General features: G+C 41.9%; 1 protein-coding gene across 2 annotated transcripts in view; it reads left to right on the plus strand.

Annotated features, from left to right (window-relative positions):
* The first annotated feature begins 236 nt into the window (after positions 1-236).
* The window catches only part of LOC139407134 (EH domain-containing protein 3-like), a 35,642-nt gene continuing 18,556 nt past the window's right edge, over positions 237-17,322 (plus strand). Inside the window, exons 1-4 of one of the 2 annotated variants that reach the window (XM_071150563.1) lie at positions 237-415; positions 819-1,016; positions 3,784-3,960; positions 8,594-8,691. In XM_071150563.1, the coding sequence (XP_071006664.1) occupies positions 414-415; positions 819-1,016; positions 3,784-3,960; positions 8,594-8,691 (475 nt within the window). In that variant the 5' untranslated portion in view covers positions 237-413. Of the gene's footprint in view, positions 416-569; positions 1,017-3,783; positions 3,961-8,593; positions 8,692-17,322 lie in introns of those variants that run through there. The other variant, XM_071150561.1, reaches the window with a different exon arrangement.

The following is a 17,322-nucleotide window of genomic DNA, read 5'->3' on the forward strand; positions in this document are numbered from 1 at the left end:
AAGATGGAAGATTGTTATAAACCATAAACTTGCAATTTATGACTGATACAATGTGTATAGCAATTTTGCGATCACCCATTGTTTGTTACGTTGTATTACCACTAGAGGAGCATCAACAATGAGATGCTAGTGGTCCCTCATCCGCTAATATGGCGCTGCCATCACTGCCTTCAGTCGCTGTAATACTGGGTGGGGTTTTGCCAGTAGTTGGGCATTTCCTTTCGGATTAGATTTCGTTGTCAGACTGGTATTTAAATATGCTGCAGTAACGAAGCCGGGGAAGCCAGTGGAAGCCAGTGACCGCTCAAGATTCTACGCTATATTATACCTGTATTATTGTTTTCTTCATTTGGTTCGAAAAAGGTATATTATATAGAACAGTATTTTGAAGATTCAACCGCGTCAGAATTCAAATGTAAGACGACATCACAATTTGCCAGCTTGATACGTGGATCATTTTTGGGATTCCTCTACAGTTTGAATGAAAATCGTGCTTTTTAGCTGTGATATGTAAATGTGCATGTAAAAATGACTTAGGATCACTAGTATGTGTTGAGTCTAGTCAAGTTACTGGCTTATAGTGGTCTGTGCATCTTTGTCTCGTGTTTGGCCTGTAAAGACTTGGGGAACGCTTTCCATTCAAGGATATGTCTGCATAATATTTGATTGAAAGAAAAAACAAACCATCTACTAAACCAATAAGAAAGAGATCATCCGAATTATTTTAATAGAAAAAGCACCAATAGAGGTCCCTATAGAGTATAAGATTGTCCATTGTCGAATTGCATCATGTTCAGCTGGTTGGGTACCGATGACAGGAGGAAGAAGGATCCTGAGGTCTTTCAGACAGTCAGCGATGGCCTCAAGAAGCTCTACAAAACCAAGCTGTTACCCTTGGAGGAACACTACAAATTCCACGAGTTCCACTCGCCCGCCTTAGAGGATGCCGACTTCGACAACAAGCCCATGGTTCTCCTTGTGGGGCAGTATTCCACTGGAAAGACCAGCTTCATACGGTACGTCTGTGTTTGAAATGTGGGTGCTTTGGTTGCCGGTAAGTAGGCAAAAACACTAGTGAGTTTTGCGCACTGATATGCAAAGAGGGGACGTTACATGCATGGCAGGCACTGCATATGTAGAGTTTGATGCAACAAGTTGATTTTTATTGTAGTACAAATGATCCTAGAAAGAGACATCTGTTAGTGTTTTTTTTGACTGGATTCCTGTTCAACCTTGGGCAGATGCAGGTCAAATGTTGACATAGTCTGACTTAGAAGGGATGAGACATTCCAACAGACAAGAGAGCAACCTGCTGAGTTAGCTTTCACCTATTATGGTATAGATGACTACAAAACGACATAAGTACATTATGGAAATCTAGTGGTATTGCATAGTTATAGACATAGATCTACCTATTACTATCCTGTAATCCTCAATGCCATTTTGTGATTACATGTTACACTAATCATCTGCAATGTTCCCCTATAGTCACACCCATAACACAGGAATGTCAGCTGTGTCAATGTGGAAAACATTGTTTTTGTGGGGGCATGTTTTCCACATCCAAACTTTACTGGTGAGACTAAGTGAATCCCTCTAGCTGTGCAGTAATGCCAGTGAATACTAGTGCTTTTCCTGCTATCCCAAGGTCAGAAGTGAGATGCAGTCCTCTGCTGTCCTCTCACTGATAAGCCCTGCTGGTACCAAACCCTCTCATCAGCTCCCTTATTGCTATAGCAACCTGTCACTAATAGTTTCCAGAGCGACTAGTCCAGGAGTTATAGAGAGGCGCGATAAGTTAGAGACATTAGTCTGGAATCATGTAGAGAATGCCACTGGAAGCACTTACTGTGTATGGTCAGCTTTAAAAGTCTGAAAAGCTTTGGGACACACTCACTTCCTATCCCCTTTAAGTTTGTACTATCTAAATGAGTTATTAGCTTTAGGGCGCTGTTACTTCATAGCCCTTCATAGATTGTAGTACTTATTTTCAAACGAGTTATCATGTTTGGGTTAAGTAATTGAATAGTAGGGCTTTGTTCTCATGCTTTTGAACGTGTGGGTGAGAATGACATTTGAGTGTGGGCTGGTTGATAGGGTTCTGTCTCAATCTGGCCATATAACTGGTCTTAATTAGGCAGGCCTTTAAAATCCACGGTGACATGCAAACAACATTCTGTAACCAGGTATGGTCGTGATCCCTTGGTATAGACAGAGGGAGAAATCCCTGAAATCCTCTGATTGATATCAGACATGCTAAATTCCAGGTATATCAATCCCTGGACAAGATTGGATTAGATATGCATGCCATCTGATAAAAATATCACACATCTAGGAGCTTTCTATATGATGATACTTTAGTTTTTTGCTAAATAACTTTTTATACTTTATACTTATATTTTATGCTAAAGCCAGACCATACTCTATGTGCACCCACAATAGGAGTCCATTTCTAAAGTTGGAAACATTTGAATGTTTAATCAACTAAGGTTCAGCACTGGCCAAGTCGATGATGGCTTTGTCCCACTGGGCACAGATGTAAATTCAGCATCTATTCCACATTGGTTCAATTTCATTGAAATGACATGGAAACGTCGTTGATTCAACCAATGTGTGCCCTGTGGGGTTTCCTGTCATGGTCCAGTCCACTGTCAGAGTTTCTAGAGCTAGCCTCTCCTAATTGCTTTTTTATTTTACCTTTATTTTACCTAGGCAAGTCAGTTAAGAACAAATTCTTATTTACAATGACGGGCTACCAAAAGGCAAAAGGCCTCCTGCGGGGACAGGGGCTGGGATTGAAATACAAATAAATGAAATAAAGATATAGGACAAAACACATCACGACAAGAGAGACAACACTACATAAAGAGAGACCTAAGACAACAACATACCTAATGGCTTGGGGATAGAGGAAGAGATGGGCGGGGCTAGTTGGGCTACTCTCCTTTTCTCTGTGATTTGTACCCTATGCGATGTCACTGTCCTGCAGGATAGGGCCATAGGCAGCGTCTTTAGTTTCCTGTGTGCATTGTTCATAGAGGACCTGCAGGCCTATGTGGCGGCTGCAGTAGGGAGAGTTGTTGGGAAAGAGCTAGGCCTGTGTTTGTGTGTGTGTGTGCTGACTCCTCAGTGCTATGAAAGAACACAGGCCTTCTTTCCTCTCTGGTCTGTCTCCTAACACGTGCGCTGTCCCTGTGCTCTCCATCAGGCCAGTTTCACTCTGCCTCCCTTCCTCTCACTGAAGCCTCAGTGGCAGAGCTGTGGGAAGGTTAAACATCTGGCTCTGGACAGTGCTGCTCATCTACTGTTGGCCATTTCCTGCGGCACTGTATTATGGATTTAAACAGTGTCTACAGAGAGACCATACTAGCTGGCACTGTTGACCCCTATGACAAGATGTGTGTAGAGTGGATATATAGAGTATCAGCTGGTTGACCTCACATCCGTTAGTGCTTTAAAGGTTTAAAGTAGTTTAAAAGGACAACTTCCGTTATAAATTACTAGTATTTACAATTCAGTGCATTCCTAGGATTCTGCACATTCTATACAATTATACTACATTTTTAAACATCTGTAATGTCAATTTGGACTGATTGACAATGAAACTCTTGACCGTGACCCTATAATTCAACAATGTTAGTATGTTCTTTTAAAAAGATGGTTAAGTATGATTTTACTTTGTAACTGGTAGGTGTACCGGGCCTGTAATGTAAAATGTAAACTAAGATAGTGGACAATAAAATAATGCATAAACAGACATCCATTTCTCCTATTACTCCCCAGATACCTGTTGGAGCAGGATTTCCCTGGAATGCGGATTGGGCCGGAGCCCACAACAGACTCCTTCATTGCAGTGATGCATGGAGACACGGAGGGGGTGATCCCTGGCAACGCCCTAGTTGTCGACCCCAAGAAACCCTTTAGGAAGCTCAACTCCTTCGGAAACGCCTTTCTCAACAGGTGAGACTATAGCAGTCCACATATAGTATTCTAGTTGGATGACTCAAGTTTTTATAGAAGGGTTGGTTGTTTAGCAACAAAACCGACACGTGCACAACTATGGTGCAAAACAGACAGGGTTGACTTAGACTGTTGACAACATGTAAACTATATTTAGTCTCCAAATGTTTATTGAAAACGTAAGTACATTTGCACAATGAGCACTTGTTATCGCTCAAATGCATTGTTACAGTTGTTGGTTAGCTAGCTAGCGAATTTCAACCATAGCATAGACATGATATCAGTCAAAACGCCTCAAAACAAGACACTAACAAGATACAGTGAACTAAAACGAACCACCTATGATTCCCCACATGGCAGCTTCTTGTCATTGTTGCTAGCTATCTGACCGTTCAGAATCATAACAACGCATGTCTTCCGGCCACATCGATGTGTGAACATATTTTTTGTGATGTTGTCAGCCAGTCCGTCTACACAGCATATGAAAACTCACATTTCTGATTTATTTTACGATGACTTGTTGTTTTTAGTGGCCTTATCCTAGATGACAGGGCAAATATTCACTATCTTATTATCTTTCTCCCCCAAAAAATAATTTTGTGCATCAGACAGAATGTGAAAAAAACTCTAAAGGCCCCATGAGAAGTTCTTCAAATTTGCTTTAAGTTTGTTGTTCCCCTAATTTTTTTCTGTGCTCAAATGCTATAATATTTATCTAGAACTCTTCTAGTAATCCTTGTGAGTGCTTCTCTGTGCTCTTGCTGAATTCCAATCAGTTTCAGAATACCATTTGATTTGAAATTCCAATATGTTTTGGAATACTCCTTTGTTTAAAGTTGGCATGAAACTCACCATCCTTGAGGAAAGGAAAGGGAGGGAGGCGGAATGAGTACAGGAGCGAGAGTGAAAGTTAAGTTTAGCCTTTCTCAACGGTTGCTGTGTTGAGCTGTGTTTACCATGTCACAGGATGATATCATGACCAGAGACTCCTGAACCTGCCACACATGCTCTACATTCCACCTCTGATTGAATTTCACTCTGCTCACTGCTCAGGGTTTCCCTTAGTTGCAGACTGTCAGTGGGTCTGTTTGCTCTTTACAGTGCCTTCAGAAAGTATTCACACTCCTTGACATTTTCCACATTTTACAGCCTGAATTTAAAAAGGATTAAATCCAATGCAACACATTACTGAGCACTACTCTACATATTTTCAAGCATAGTGGTGGCTGCATCATGTTTTGGGTATGCTTGTAATTGTTAGACTTTGGAGTTTTTCAGGATAAAAAATAAACAGAATGGAGCTAAGCACAGGCAAAATCTTAGAGGAAAACCTGGTTCAGTCTGCTTTCCACCAGACGCTGGGAGTTGAATTCACTTTTCAGTAGACAGGACAGTAACCTAAAACACAAGGCCAAATATACACTGGAGTTGCTTACCAAGAAGACAGTAAATGTTCTTGAGTGGCCGGGTGACAATTTTGACTTAAATCTGCTTGAAAATCTATGGCAAGACTTAAAAATGGTTGTCTAGCAATGATCAACAACCAATTAGAAAGAGCTTGAATAATTTTTTAAAAGAATAATGGACAGATATTGAACAAACCAGGTGTGCAAAGCTCTTAGAGACTTAACCAGAAAGACTCACAGCTGTAATGCTGCCAAAGGTGATTCTAACATGTATTGACTCAGGGGTGTGACTACTTATGTAAATTAGATATTTCTCTATTTCATTTTCGATACATTTCCTAAAATCAAAATATATACATCTTTTCACTTTGTCATTATGGGGTATTGTGTGTAGATGGATGAAGAACAATTATATTTAAGACATGTGGAATAAGTCGAGGGGTATGAATACTTTCTGAAGGCTCTGTGTCGACTGATCAACCCAGGGGGTTTCCACTGTAAGGCTCAGCGTGTTTCCTGAGGGAGACGATAGGAATACAGCGCTTGTGATGGTTTCTGCAGGTGGCTCTGACAATATTAAGGAGGAGAACATATGTGTGGAAATAAGGGTTCTTAAGAGTTCTTTTTTTTTTAAGGGTTCTTGGCATAAGGCCGCTGTTTGTTTGCAAACAGGAGAATCAAAAGAGCAGAGGATAGCTCAACTATGTATCTGGCATTCTAGTCTATTGCATTTCCAACATAATTATATATTTCCTATATCAGCATGAACATGTTTTTTTTTATAGATAAGAAACAGCCAATGTTACAGTTGCATTATTTGGTTGACAAAGCTGTCATTGAATTGGTGAGCGAACGATCATGTGACGCTGTCATGAGAAGCCCTCTGCTGCTTGGTGCAGCTTGCAGACGAGGAGGCCTAACATCCTGTCTGCAGCATCATCCTAGTCTGCTGCAGCCTTCCTGTGTTACAGTAACCACTATCGAGATTCAAGAATATGCTTTATACTGTAAATTGGTCAATTGAATTTGTCTTATTTTGCCGTTTGAGTTTGAAATGACCAAAGGGGGATATGAAACATATTTTAGTCTAAGAGGTCCATTGAGACCCACCCAGAAAAATTACACATGTTTCTGGGAACAGTTCACATGCTTCAAGACACCAAGCTCACTCAGTCTTGGCTTGTCTTGAAAGGCTATACCAGACCGGTCATTTCCCCTCAGTAATAATTGTCACTTTCATGTACTATGTTTAGGACAGTGGAGGCTAATGATAATAATGGCTGAAACGGAGTGAATGGAATGGCATCAAACTCATGTGTTTGGTGTATTTGATACCATTCTACTGAGTCCGCTCCAGCCATTCCCACGAGCCTGTCCTCCAATGAAGGTGCCACCAACCCCCTGTGGTTTAGGAAGTATGATTTGGTTCTAAGTGGTCAATACTTTATTTTACATGAAGAATACCTACAGTAAATCACAAAAGTGAGTACACCCCTCACATTTTTGTAAATATTTGAGTATATCTTTTCATGTGACAACACTGAAGAAATGGCACTTTGCTACAATGTAAAGTAGTGAGTGTACAGCTTGTATAACAGTGTACATTTGCTGTCCCCTCAAAATAACTCAACACACAGCCATTAATGTCTAAACCGCTGGCAACAAAAGTGAGTACACCCCTAAGTGAAAATGTCCAAATTGGGCCCAATTAGCCATTTTCCCTCCCCGGTGTTATGTGACTCATTAGTGTTACAAGGTCTCAGGTGTGAATGGGGAGCAGGTGTGTTACATTTGGTGTCATCGCTCTCACACTCCCTTCACTGGAAGTTCAACATGGCACCTCATGGCAAAGAACTCTCTGAGGATCTGAAAAAAATAATTGTTGCTCTACATAAAGATGGCCTGGGCTATAAGAAGATTGCCAAGACCCTGAAACTGAGCTGTAGCACGGTGGCCAAGACCATACAGTGGTTTAACTGGACAGGTTCCACTCAGAACAGGCCTCGCCATGGTCGACCAAAGAAGTTGAGTGTACGTGCTCAGCGTCATATCCAGAGGTTGTCTTTGGGAAATAGACGTATGAGTGCTGCCAGCATTGCTGCAGAGGTTGAAGGGGTGGGGGGTCAGCCTGTCAGTGCTCAGACCATACGCCGTACGCTGCATCAAATTGGTCTGCATGGCTGTCGTCCCAGAAGGAAGCCTCTTCTAAAGATGATGCACAAGAAAGCCCGCAAACAGTTTGCTGAAGACAAGCAGACTAAGGACATGGATTACTGGAATCATGTCCTGTGGTCTGATGAGACCAAGATAAACTTATTTGGTTCAGATGGTGTCAAGCAACCAGGTGAGGCGGCAACCAGGTGAGGAGTACAAAGACAAGTGTGTCTTGCCTACAGTCAAGCATGGTGGTGGGAGTGTCATGGTCTGGGGCTGCATGAGTGCTGCCGGCACTGGGGAGTTACAGTTTATTGAGGGAACCATGAATGCCAACATGTACTGTGACATACTGAAGCAGAGCATGATCCCCTCCCTTCGGAGACTGGGCCGCAGGGCAGTATTCCAACATGATAACGACCCCAAACACACCTCCAAGACGATTTCTGCCTTGCTAAAGAAGCTGAGGGTAAAGGTGATGGACTGGCCAAGCATGTCTCCAGACCTAAACCCTATTGAGCATCTGTGGGGCATCCTCAAACGGAAGGTGGAGGTCTCTAACTCCGTGATGTCGTCATGGAGGAGTGGAAGAGGACTGCAGTAGCAACCTGTGAAGCTCTGGTGAACTCCATGCCCAAGAGGGTTAAGGCAGTGCTGGCAAATGATGGTGGCCACACAAAATATTGACACTTTGGGCCCAATTTGGACATTTTCACTTAGGGGTGTACTCACTTTTGTTGCCAGCGGTTTAGACATTAATGGCTGTGTGTTGAGTTATTTTGAGGGGACAGCAAATGTACACTGTTATACAAGCTGTACACTCACTACTTTACATTGTAGCAAAGTGTCATTTCTTCAGTGTTGTCACATGAAAAGATACACTTACAAAAATGTGAGGGGTGTACTCACTTTTGTGATATACTGTATTTGTCCATCTGTGAGTCGGTCTGTCTGTTTGTCTTATGTCCGGCCACCTCTTTTTCTGTGTCAGATTTGATCCTGTAAGCTCCGTATTCTTCAGTGTTGGGCTATATATCTGACCATGTCTATGGCCATGTCTGTGTGTTCTGTAGGTTTGTGTGTGCCCAGCTTCCCAACCCTGTTCTCGAGAGCATCAGCGTGATAGATACTCCTGGTATCCTGTCTGGAGAGAAGCAGAGGATCAGCAGAGGTATGGCTCTCAACCCCTCTACCCCTCTCTCAACCCCTCGACCCCTCTCTCAACCCTTCCACCCCTGTCTCAACCCCTCTACCCCTCTCTCAACCCCTCTCTCAACCCCTCTACCCCTCTTTCAACCCTTCCACCCCTGTCTCAACCCCTCCACCTCTCTCCCAACCCCTCCATCCCTTGACTTCTCTACACCTCTCTCGTCCAGGATGGTCACCCTCAGGAGTTAGAGATCAAACCATTTACAGACACAAGCACAGCAGTGTTTTATTGCACAACATAGTGAGAAGAAAGAAATCTGACTGAAAACCCTATATTTACTACTACAGAAGTAGTCATAATGCAAATGTGTACAAAAGCAAGACTTGGGAGAAAGTAGTGCTGTATTCTAACGTTAGCAGTGCCTGTTTGCTAATCTATTCCCTATATCGTGATAGTGCAAAACAGTCTGCAGCAAAGAAAGTATGTCCTTGAAAAACTCTACATCTGTTACTGCTGGCGGCTTTAGCTCTGTTTTCTTAGCTTCATTACAACAAATTTCCCAAAGGAAAATATTTGTATGATAATGTGGTGACGTTAAACCAGGCCTGTGCTGTTGAACCCACTGAGGGATTTGCGTAACCAGTTCTGTATCAAAACATTGTGGCTTCCACACTTCTTACGCCACTTCTGTAATTACTTTATTAGCATTTTCCAGGACACTTTTGAACCTTCATTCCCACAGGGTTTCTATGTTTGTGGTGGAAATAGCAAGAAAGCTTCAGATATCCTGCTTCTCGTTGACTGACCTTTAAAACCACATGTAGGAAGACAGTGAAACATGTAGCTGAGGCAGGGTTTTAGTCTGCGTTCAATCATAATGGGTTGAAAGACACCAGATATCACAGAGAGAGATAGTGTATACGACACCGATATGTTTATGGGATTTTATACAACTGGTGGGTCTAATCCTGAATGCTGATTGGTTAAAACTGCATTCCAGCCGGTGTCTATTCCACAAATTACCACCTGCTAAATCTATGATGTTAAAATGCCTTTTTACTCTGTTCCATCTAACTGCGCAATCCACTGTCTCATTTCACCCCATCAACCCAGCCAGGCAATTTCTGAACTTGATCTCTACTATAAAAAGCATCTAGACATTATCTCACATTTTTTTGTTTGTTGTTTTTTTGTTGTTGAATTTTTACCCCTTTTTCTCCCCAATTTCGTGGTATCCAATTGTTAGTAGCTACTATCTTGTCTCATCGCTACAACTCCCGTACGGGCTCGGGAGAGACTACGGTTGAAAGTCATGCGTCCTCCGATACACAACCCAACCAAGCCACACTGCTTCTTAATTAACACAGCGCGCATCCAACCCGGAAGCCAGCCGCACCAATGTGTCGGAGGAAACACTGTGCACCTGGCAACCTTGGTTAGCGTGCACTGCGCCCGGCACGCCACAGGAGTCGCTGGTGTGCGATGAGACAAGGATATCCCTACCGGCCAAACCCTCCCTAACCCGGACGACGCTAGGCCAATTGTGCGTCGCCCCACAGACGTCGCGGCCGGTTACGACAGAGGTCTCTGGTATCTCACATTTCTTTTAGACTAACATTTAGTTTTTCAAAAGCGGAGTTTTGTTCAGACCTTGCTGTCTGTCTCTCCGACATTTGCAACATTGTTTCAATATTCAAATTCGATCTCCAGCTGTCCCATAGCAATGAAGGTGTTGGGAGGCAGGATGAGACAGATAGGTAGGCAGCTTTTCTTAGCCAGTCAAAATCATAAATCGGCATCATTTTTATACACTTAGGTTGGAGTCATTAAAACTGATTTTTCAACCACTCCACAAATGTCTTGTTAACCAACAATAGTTTTGGCAAGTCGGTTAGGACATCTACTTTGTGCATGACACAAGTCATTTTTCCAACAATTGTTTACAGATCGATTATTTCACTTATAATTCACTGTATCACAGTTCCAGTGGGTCAGAAGTTTACATAGACTAAAGTTGACTGCGCCTTTAAATAGCTTGGACATTTTCATAAAAATGTCATGGCTTTAGAAGCTTCTGATAGGCTAATTGACACCATTTGAGTCAATTGGAGGTGTACCTGTGGATGTATTTCAAGGCCTACCTTTAAACCCTGTTCCTCTTTACTTGACATCATGGGAAAATCAAAAGAAATCAGCCAAGACAAAAATTGTAGACCTCTACACGTCTGGTTCATCCTTGGGCGCAATTTCCAAACGCTTGAAGGTACCACGTTCAATAGCACACAAGTGTAAACACCATGGGACCACGCAGCCATCATACCGCTCAGGAAGGAGAAGCATTCTGTCTCCTAGAGATTAACATACTTTGGTGTGAAAAGTGCAAGTGAATCCCAGAACAACAGCAGAGGACCTTGTGAAGATGTTGGAGGAAACAGGTACAAAAGTATCTATATCCACAGTAAAAAACAAGTCCTATATCGACATAACCTAAAAGGCCGCTCAGCAAGGAAGAAGCCACTGCTCCAAAACCGCCATAAAAAGCCACTCTACGGTTTGCAACTGCACATGGGGACAAAGATCGTACTTTTTGGAGAAATATCCTCTGGTCTGATGAAACAAAAATAGAACTGTTTGGCCATAATGACCATCGTTATATTTGGAGGAAAAAGGGGGATGCTTGCAAGCCGAAGAACATCATCCCAAATGTGAAGCACGAGGGTGGCAGCATCATGTTGTGGTTGTGCTTTACTGCAGGAGGGACTGGTGCACTTCTCAAAATAGATGGCAACATGAGGAAGGAAAGTTATGTGGATATATTGAGGCAACATCTGAAGACATCAGTCAGGAAGTTAAAGTTGGTCGCAATTAGGTCTTCCAAATGGACAATGACCCCAAGCATACTTCCAAAGTTGTGGCAAAATGGCATAAGGACAACAAAGTCAAGGTATTGGAGTGGCCATCACAAAGCCCTGACCTCAATCCCATAGAATTTGTGGGCAGAACTGAAAAGGTGTGTTCGAGCAAGGAGGCCTTAAAACCTGACTCAGTTACACCAGCTCTGTTAGGAGGAATGGGCCAAAATTCCCCCAACCTATTGTGGGAAGCTTGTGGAAGGCTACCCAAAACATTTGACCCAAGTTAAACAATTTAAAGGCAGTGCTACCAAATACTAATTGAGTGTATGTAAACTTCTGACCCATTGGGAATGTGATGAAAGAAATAAAAGCTGAAATAAATTCTCTCTACTATTATTCTGATATTTCACATTCTTAAAGTAAAGTGGTGATCCTAACTGACTTAAGACGGGGCATTTTTACAAGGATTAAATGTCAGGAATTGTGAAACTGATTTGAAATGTATTTGCTGTATGTTAACTTCTGACTTCAACTGTACAAATAACTCTCAATAGAAAACAGGTAAACAAAATGATGTGCAGCTAGTTTGAAATCTTTCCAGCTTCAGTTTGAAGTGATTATGTTAGCTGTGTTGTTGGCTAGCTCCTCTGAACAACAGTGTCCTGACGAGAGATCACATTTTCTATGCCAGGTGAAATCGCTCATCATTAGCTCATTGTTATGTATGTATCCAAAAAAATGTCACTAGAAACAGCTTAAACAAATGCAGCTAGTTGGCTAGCTAGCAAGCAAGGGATAAGAACGTTGCCAGCCAATACTGCAATGGAACATTTTGAACGAACGTCTGGGTTGCGTCCATAGATACAGGAAAGAAAGACTGAATGACTGGGTCGACCAGCCGGCTTGGGTAGCAACCCTAGATTTGTGTTGGGACTATATCTTGTGGAAGGATGAAATAGTACGAATACATTCCTAAAAATAACGTTTTTAATTAAAATATGTTTAGCATTATTTGAATATGTTGGTAACCTGCTGTATAAAAGTGATAATTCCAGAGAAGCCAGTGTTTGGGGGATATATTGGCACGGTTTGCCAACACCCGTGCCAATATATCCTACAAACACCAGCTTCTCAGGAATTATCACTTAAGTGTAACATGGCCCACCAGCTCTTTCCACATGAATTCCATTGAACAGTGAAGACCATTGTATGGCAGTCTGAGTACACTCTGGTTAATCCTTATAAAAAAATCAGGGTTTTATATCACTTATGACTCTCATAGTGCTTCCAATGCTGCAAAGTACAGTATGTACATATACCTGCAGTTATGTCGTCTGCAATTCTGAATGGCTCTGTGTGTTTCTGAGGATGGCAGAGTGGACAGTGGAGTAGTGATCAATGTCACCATGATGTCACAGTGTTCCAGCCTTCTTATCAACAAGGACATCAGGACTCTGCAGTGGACAGATATGGTGCTTATCACTGTTATCCTAGCAGGCTGCCATAGGCTGACCAGCCACATTGCCCTCTGTAATTATTGAGACAGTGAATAATTTTTCTTCTTTGGGCTCTATACTATTAGCTATAATATTTGGGGAATTTTCATCCATATCAGGTGAACCGTTTAGAAATGAAGGCACTTTTTGTACGTAGTCCCCCCATTTTAGGGGAGCAAAAGTATTGGGACAAATTCACTTGTGTATTAAAAGGTTAAGCATTTGGTCCCATATTCACAGCACACAGTGACGACATCAAGCTTGTTACTTACACATGTGTTGGATGCATTTGCTGTTTGTTTTGGTTGTGTTTCAGATGATATTGTGCCCAATAGAAATTAATGGTAAATAATGTATTGTCATTTTGGAGTCACTTTTATTGAAAATAAGAATGTTATACAGTACCAGTCAAAAGTTTGGACACACCTACTCATTCAAGGGTTGTACTTTATTTTTACTATGTTTGACATTGAAGAATAATAGTGAAGACATCAACTATGAAATAACCAAAAAAGTGTTCATATAAAAATATATTTGAGATTCTTCAAAGTAGCCACCCTTTGCCTTGACGACAGCTTTGATCTTTGCACACTCTTAGCATTCTCTCAACCAGCTTCATGAGGTAGTCACCTGGAATGCCTTTCAATTAACAGGTGTGCCATGTTAAAAGTTAATTTGTGGGATTTCTTTCCTTAATGCATTTGAGCCAATCAGTTGTGTTGTGATAAGGTAGGGGTGGTATGCAGACGATAGCCCTATTTGGTAAAAATACCTATGTCCATATTATGGCAAGAACAGCTCAAATAAGCAAATAGAAACGACAGTCCATCATTACTTTAAGACATGAAGATCAGTAAATCCCAAAAATTTCAAGAACTTTTAAAGTTTCTTGAAGTGCAGTCACTAAAACCATCAAGCGCTATTACGAAACTGGCTCTCATGAAGATCGCCACAGGAAAGATCCTCTGCTGCAGAGGATAAGTTAGTTCGAGTTACCAGCCTCAGAAATCAACAATTAACTGCACCTCAGATTGCAGTCCAAATAAATGCTTCACAGAGTTCAAGTAATAGACACATCTCAACATTAGCTGGTCATAGGAGACTGCGTGAATCAGGCCTTCATGGTCAAATTGCTGCAAAGAAACTCTACTAAAGGACACCAATAAGAAGAAGAGACTTGCTTGGGCTAAGAAACACAATAAATGGACATTAGACTGGTGGAAATCTGTCCTTTGGTTTGATGAGTCCAAACTTGAGATTTTTGGTTCCAACCGCTGTGTCTTTGTGACACGCAGAGTAGGTGAACGGAGCATCTCCGCATGTGTGGTTCCCACCGTGAAGCATGGAGGAGGAGGTGTGATGGTGTGGGGGTGCTTTGCTGGTGACACTGTCAGCGATTTATTTTGAATAAAAGGCACACTTAACCAGCATGGCTACCACAGCATTCTGCAGCAATATTTGACTATCATTTGTTTTTCAACAGAACAATGACCAAAAACACACCTCCAGGCTGTGTAAGGGCTATTTGACAAAAAAAAGGAGAGTGATTGAGTGCTGCATCAGATGACCTGGCCCCCACAATCACCCAACCTCAACCCAATTGAGATGGGTTGGGATAAGTTGGACTGCATAGTGAAGGAAGAGCCGCCAACAAGTGCTCAGCATATGTGGGAACTCCTTCATTGGAAAGCATTCCTCATGAAGCTGGTTGAGAGAATGCCAAGAGTGTGCAAAGTTGTCATCAAGGCCAAGGGTCGCTTACTTTGAAGAATCTCAAATATAAAATATATTTTAATTTAACACTTTTTTTTGGTTACTACATGATTCCATATCTGTTCTTTCATAGTTGTGATGTCTTCACTATTATTCTACAATGTAGAAAATAGTAAAAAATAAAGAAAAACCCTTGAATGAGGCCTAATGTGATTTGGAGAAAGGTTGTAGTCACTTGTTGACAAGATGCTTAACAAGCGTTGTAATCCTTTTAGAGGAGACAGGTTTGTGTGTTTTGGTGCAAATGTGTCTGCATGTATTTGCTGCTGTTTTGTTCCCTCCCACTGTGCTGCGTGTTGGCCTGAGCGTGTCTGGGATTAATAGTGCTGAGTGCGCGTAGTGCAGGTTTGGCAGATGCAGGTTTGTTTCTGTTTCAATAAAGTAGCACAGCTTAGGATCCTACGTACACCACTGCAGTGGACAGGCCTGAGGATACTTTTCACAGCCTGTTAATGTTCTTAGGATTCCATAATAAGTGGACACATTTCCATAACATCACTCATGAACATGTTTGTTACAAATCACCAATTTAATAAGATGGCTTGTGTCAAGCATTTAGGGAAGAGTGAAATGAGTTTGAAACAGGTTAAAGTTGAGGGCCAAGTACTGCTTGATACTTTCAAGTCCCTCACAGAAAGTAGAACTCTTTAGTACCACTCGTAGCTAAGTAGTAAACAGGCCATATCTCTGGAAACTACTAAGAATGCCAGAGGCCTGGCAACAGTTGGCTAGGGACAGGGCCACGGGTATGGGGACAGGGGAGGGTTGCCACAGGAAGCCTTTTTATCACTCCAAACAAGTATATTGCACACCTTCCCCCCCCGTCATAGCACAGTAGCACATCAGTACAAGGTGGGTGACCATCTGTGGATGCTTAGAACTGAGCCGAGAGAGAATCAGACTTCTTAAAAACACAGACTTACCTGGCAGATGGGAAGGATAATGACCTCAGTAAGGATGCCCAGAAGGGACAATAATAGAGACGTCTCTAAGCCCACAAACAAATGGAGAGAGAGAGAGTACTGGTTAGTTTATGGACAGCTTTCGCTACAGTAGGATACCCTGATAAAGGCTGCTGTTTTTAACCTTTAGGGAAAAACATTTGACCCCAGTATAATAAAGGCTTTATAAGAGTAATTCAGCAAATGATTTGGAGCTTTTTAACCACATATCTCCAGTGTAGCGGTGTTATATCTGCTATAGAGCTGTTCTATCCTCTAGTTTCTGGGCTATATTAGAGGCCTGGCCTGGCAGAAGGGCTGCTGTTAGTTTTAGCAGCTGGGAGCTTTCACTGATACTCAGCCAACACCTCTCTCTCCCCAGAGAAGCCTCTCTTTCTGCTGGGCCAGGACGCTCAGATCTCCACTACACCAGGCCAGGACTCCTACACCATGCTCATATCCTGAGGAAAATACTAATACCAGCCCAGGTCTATTATAGCAATAATGATGTTATATTCTGTGCCTAGCAGATTCCCTCATTCTGGATGGCTTGCACCTGTTGTCCCAATGTAATGAAGTGGTACGGTGAGGTACGGGTCTGGCTAGATAAAGTTTGAGGACATTTGTTTAGGCATACATGACAAAAATCTGTCCCAATCACTGAAAGGTCCACTGAGTGTATCAATTCTTTCAAATCTATAAAGCATTTGATCATAACTTTTCAGCTTACTTAATTTGAATCTAACAGAGATGCACAGTCTTTTTTTATTTTTTTTACATTTATTTACTGAGTGGTTTTCCACCCTTTCAGGCAACACAATAGTCATCTTCAGCAGGACGCATACCTGCCCTAAGTGAATAAGTGTCTGATTGCAGCGTATTTTCATAACCAAGGGCCAAGCCTGCGTTCCCACGTCAACCAGTAACACAGTTAAACCTCTGAGGGGCCAGGAGTCAGAAGTACAGTGCTAGGAAAAGACATGAAGACTATCCCTTACTTGTGAACTGTCATTGAACTGTGGAAAATGACAGATTCCTGGATCTGATATTCCAATCCCTTTCTATGGCTTCTGAAGCCCAAGTGTAGGCAAAGTCACAGCGCTAGTTGACTAGCTGTTTGTGTGTTCAGTTCGGTTGCAATTCAATGACGTGAGGAAAGTTTGATTTTTTATGTGTCTTACACTTGTTACCTTTGGATAGACTTGGGAATGGACATTAGGACAGTGTCACTCTTTCCAACTAATTAGGTAGCAGAGCAGACAGACAGAAGATTGGTTCCAAAAAAAAAGAAACCCGCACACTGCTCTTGCTACTCTCACTGCTTTTTAAGCTTTACCTAAGGCTTAATAAAGAGCAGTGTGCAGGTTTCTTATTTTTTCTCATCTTATTCAACTGTTTTCATGCACCTGCAAAAAAGATTGCTCAGCTCAGATGTGCGAGTGCCTTTTGAATTATAGTTAAACTACTTGAAACATGGTAATTCTTTCAACTTTATTCAGCTATGGCTGTTCACCCACTTAACTTTGTTCTACACTTTGGTTTTATCTTACCTTATTTAAGTCAGCATAGCTGTGTTTATGCGTGTGT

Source organism: Oncorhynchus clarkii, chromosome 4 (genome assembly GCF_045791955.1).
Source record: "Oncorhynchus clarkii lewisi isolate Uvic-CL-2024 chromosome 4, UVic_Ocla_1.0, whole genome shotgun sequence".
NCBI classification, from domain to species: domain Eukaryota; kingdom Metazoa; phylum Chordata; class Actinopteri; order Salmoniformes; family Salmonidae; genus Oncorhynchus; species Oncorhynchus clarkii.